Source organism: Hyaena hyaena, unplaced genomic scaffold (assembly GCF_003009895.1).
Source record: "Hyaena hyaena isolate Hyena2069 unplaced genomic scaffold, ASM300989v1 scaffold_397, whole genome shotgun sequence".
NCBI classification, from domain to species: Eukaryota; Metazoa; Chordata; class Mammalia; order Carnivora; family Hyaenidae; genus Hyaena; species Hyaena hyaena.
The window spans coordinates 195,056-199,478 of record NW_024081028.1 but is presented as its reverse complement, the minus strand read 5'-3'; the positions used below and the strand labels follow the sequence as shown (position 1 = coordinate 199,478).

The following is a 4,423-nucleotide window of genomic DNA, read 5'->3' as shown; positions in this document are numbered from 1 at the left end:
TGGTCCCTCTGTCCCCAGGTCTCTCTCCGGTCCTTTCTTCGAAAGCACGGCTCTGGGGTCCTCAGCAGCTGGTGTATGTGGAGAGAGGCAACCTCGATTCAACCCAGGATCCCTCTGCACCCCGGCATCTCCGGGGACTGGAGCTTGGGCTGCTGGTGTGCTGTGTGAGGTTGGGAGGGACGGATTTGGGTTCCTCAGACAAGGATAAAGCTGCCCTGGTGGAGACAAGGAATGCAGGCCGGCAGCATGAGATGTCCCAGTGGGCACGGGGCCAGGCATAGACTTGCTGTCCATCTGTGCCCACAGACCTGGGTCCCTGGGGAAGGCCTGCAGGGAAGTCAGGGCCGTCCCCAGCGGGGGCTGCAGAGGGGCCTTGGGGCTGCGTCCTGGCGGCTGGGAGAGTGAGGGTTAATGTGCAGCCAGGGAGGGGCTCCTCTGCTTCATTTCCCACAAGCATTTATTGAGCACTTCCTAATACCAGTGATTAACATTTATGTGGCCTTTTACAGCTGGCTTACCCCATCCACAGCCATGAGCTCATCCAACAGCCCCATCCCCTCCAGCCTCCATGTTATTAACCCACTTTGGAGAGGAGCTGAAGTCACTTTTAGAGTCCTGGTGGAACATGGGTTCGAACGGAAGTGTTCTGACTCAAAAGTTCACGAACTTTCCATTGCAATACACACGTCCCCACATGCTAAGCCCATTATGTTTGCAGATAGCCCTTGGGCCTACATTTGCAACTGAAGAGAAAGGCTTGTCTTGAGCTTGAGCAGGTGGCATGACCCCCAGGAGCACTGGGGACCTTTTTCTGGGTGAGGGGATGGCCCCTCACCTGGCTGGTTCAAGTCCAGCCTTTGCAGGGGCAAGAGAGGTTGACCCAGTGACCCGAGAGGTTTGCAAAGGATGAAGGAATGAAGTACAGCTTGAATCAAGTGGATGAGTTGACTTTTATTAAGCCTGGACCGTGGATGCCCCCCCACAGATGGCACTGGCACATCCATTCTCTAGATAAACCCCTCCTCACAGCAACAGCCCAGTGAGGGGCTTCACCTCCATTTTACACAGAAGGAAACTAAGGTGCAGTGTGGAGGGGTAACCTATCTGAGGTGCCACAGTGGAGACAGGTGCAGGATACCCCCTCCTGCCTGCCCCAGCTTGCAGCTCTGCTCCCCCACCCCCAAAGCTGTACCCGTGGGAGATGCCAGGCCCTTTCCAACCAGGCTTGACCAGGCGGCTCTCACAGCATGGTCTTCTTCACATGGTCTCGTGGGCTGTCTGGTAAGAGAGGAGGGTGAGAGTCCGAGCCCAGATAGATGAGGTCGCCCGAGAGGAGGTCGTCTTCCTTATAGGAAGAGATGGGACAGTCCGGGCGATGGCCCCCACCTGTGGCCCTGGCTTTCCTGGCTGCCAGACCCTCACGGCACCTCTTGCTCACCAGGTAGGCCAGCTCCACGAGGTTGAGTAGGATGCAAATGGCGGCCGTGACCACCATGAAGAGAGTGAAGATGTTCTTCTCCGAGGGCTTGGAGATGAAGCAATCCACCGTATTGGGACACGGAGCTGCGTGGCACTTGACCACATGGGGCAGGGTATATTTGGGGTAGAATGAGTGGAACACATAGAGGAAGGCAGTATCCACACCGGCCTTGAACACCAGGCTGCAGACGTACGTCCACCAGAGCCCACCCCGCTTCTTGCCGGGGTTCAGGTAGAGGCGCCCACCGTCCTCCCCCACTGCCTCTCGGTGCTTCTTCTCCCGAGCCTCCCGGTAGGCCACGTGCATGACCACGAGCAGCGAGGGGCAGGTGACCAGGATGAGCTGCAGGGCCCAGAGGCGCACGTGGGACACGGGGAAGAACTCGTCAAAGCAGACATTGGAGCAGCCTGGCTGCTTGGTGTTGCAGTCAAAATCCTTGTGATCGTCACTCCACACTCGCTCGGCCGTTACCAGGTACACCAGCACGCGGAAGATGAAGACCAGAGACAGCCAGATTCGCCCAAAGGCTGTGGAGTACTTGTTGACCCCGCTCAGGAGCCCCTCGAAGACCCCCCAGTTCATAGCGGACCCAGGCGTCGGCTGCTACTCCTGGGAAATGATAATAATTCCCCACATTTTTAAAATACCCACTCTGAGCACCTTATAGAAATACTATATATCATCCATATTTAATTCCCATAGCCACAGAGGAGCTAGGTTCTGTTATTGCCCCCATTTTATAGATGAAGGAAACTGAGGTTTAGAGGTTGTACAGACTGCACAATTATTAGGTGCAGAGCTGGGATTTGAGCCCAGCTAATTAAATCCAGAACCCAACTCCTATCCATAAAAGTGTGTGAAGGTAGGTCCGGGGAGTCACTCCTTCCTCCCTGCAGAGTGAAGGCTTAAGTAGGGGAGACACTCTGCCTTCTTGCTCTGTCCCAGCCCTGGCCCTCCTCCTCAGGGGCCTGAGCTTCAGGAAGACTTCTCTCCTTTTGAGCACTGCTCTCTCCTCTTAGCCTCTCCTAAGGGGAACCTGCCCTTTGCCCTTTCCTTGGCTTGGGGGATTGGGCCAGAGAAGCTGCTGGAGCCTTGTCCCCAAACTGCCATCTGGTCTGACACTCAACAAATATCCAGGCAATGTCTTGCTCGAATGCAACTCACTTGAAGCAAGGCCAATGGCAACCCGGCTGAAAGATCAAGTAGGGGACAATGGTTCTCTTTATCCAATAGCCTTCCTCGAGTAGCCTGGTATATTCTGTACTTTGGATTCCCAAACTGGGTTTCCATGGAACCCTGCCCATAGTTTGGCAACAGGAGTAGTGGGAGAGAAGGATTCTGTCTTCAGCAAAGGTAGGCAGACTCAGGTTCAGCAGAGTTAAATAGGTCCCTTCACTTGACCATGCTAATACATTTACGCTGTGAATCTCCAAAAGGGGGACGAAATATGTAGCATTGCCCAAACTCCTTTGACCACAGAAACTTTTTTTTTTTTTAAATCACCGTATGGAACAGTCTTATTAAGATGGCAAAATGGGAAATTCTTCTCTGGCCGGTTTCACTGTGAGTTTGGAGTGATAAACCCACAGGCAGCAGATTTAACTCCATTTAGGGACTCTGACTGCCATCCGTAGTGCGGGGTGCCCGCCTGCTCTCTTGGAATTCTTCGGCCTGGTTCCTGGGCTGGGGGTGGTTCCCTGACACCCATGCCCTGTGGTCTCACCTGCTGGGATCCCCAAGGGCCTCAGGGAAATGGCACAGCCTCTTGCTCTAAGGGGTTCCTGGTGCCCTTTCCAGCACTGGTCATTCCCCTGTCTTGACCGCCTGTGGGATCCGCTAGAGAGCAGGGTTGTGATAAGAGGCAACTTTTATTGGGTGTTTACACAACACCAGGCACTGTGCTGAGCACTTTGCATGAGCCAATATAGTATAAAAGGGTGTGCTATCTTTTTATTCCCATTTTACAGATGAGTAAAGTGGAGCACAGAGAGGTTAATTAATCTGCTCATATTTATGCCCCGGAAGCAGCAGAGCTGGGACTTGAATCACACCCTGGGGTCCTGGACCCCTTTCCTTAAGTTGCAGGAAGCTGCCTGCCCATCTGGTCTGTGCCCACCCTCTCCTCCACCAGGTGGATGCCAGGTAAGGGAGGCTAGAGGTGTCTCTGCTCCCACCCTGTCTCTCAGCTCTTCAGTTGAAACCACTTACCACTTGGTTGTGAATCATCAACTTATCTTTGCTCAGTCCTGCCTAAAGTGGGAGGATCTCCTGGCGGCCTGACAGGGTACAGCCGAGGAGGCTCCAGCCTCAGTCTCCAGAGGCTCTGGGCCCAGCCCACCCAGGGTGTGGTGGGGTGAGGCTTTGCAAGCCGAGGCAGAGCCGCTTCGCTTGCTCAGCCTCTGGCACCCCTGGGAGCCCCTCGCCCACTCAGTCGCTGGCTCCTGCTTTGCTCGGGGCTGGGGAAGAGCAGAAAGAACCCAGAGCAGAGGAGGGAGGAGCCCTCTGTTCCTCTCCCACCAGAACCCAGGGTGGCCCATATGTCCAGGCTGCCTCGCTTGCCCCTCCACCAGAGACGTCTCCCTCTGCCAGGTATGCTGAGGGTCCATCTGGACACAGGTGACCTTACCCGAGTGGCTACTCCTCAAGGCTCCTGGCAGCTGGCAGTCGGAGGCAGCTGGAACTCATGTCAGAACCAGGAAGAGAGTTTGGGGCAGCGCCTTGCTGGGACGGAGCCTTCCTGGGAGGGAGCCTGCACACTCCGCAGGCAGCCGGGTGTGCCTCTGGCCTAGGAGGAGGCGGAGCTGTGCCTGGCTCTGCCATTGGCTGGGCCCCAGCCTCCCCAGACTGCCTCTGAGGAGCCCAGAAACTTAAGGGCTCATGGTTCACTCTTCCCGGAGCGCTGAGCCCAGAATCCTGGCATCCTCTTAGGGGAGAGCCACAGGT

At 55.7% G+C, this 4,423-nt stretch overlaps 1 protein-coding gene across 1 annotated transcript; it reads right to left on the bottom strand.

Moving 5' to 3' along the window:
- Positions 1 to 1,204: 1,204 nt before the first annotated feature.
- GJB5 (gap junction protein beta 5) lies at positions 1,205 to 4,188 on the bottom strand. Its single transcript, XM_039251747.1, has 2 exons — positions 4,107 to 4,188; positions 1,205 to 2,089 (listed from the first exon to the last, which is right to left on the bottom strand). The coding sequence occupies exon 2, from the start codon at positions 2,060 to 2,062 to the stop codon at positions 1,241 to 1,243; it is 822 nt and encodes a 273-aa protein (XP_039107678.1). The 5' UTR covers positions 2,063 to 2,089; positions 4,107 to 4,188; the 3' UTR covers positions 1,205 to 1,240.
- Positions 4,189 to 4,423: the final 235 nt, after the last annotated feature.

What these genes read in the sequence shown, in the direction of transcription:
- GJB5 (XM_039251747.1), bottom strand. Translation starts at nt 2,062, where the DNA reads ATGAACTGGGGGGTCTTCGAGGGGCTCCTGAGCGGGGTCAACAAGTAC.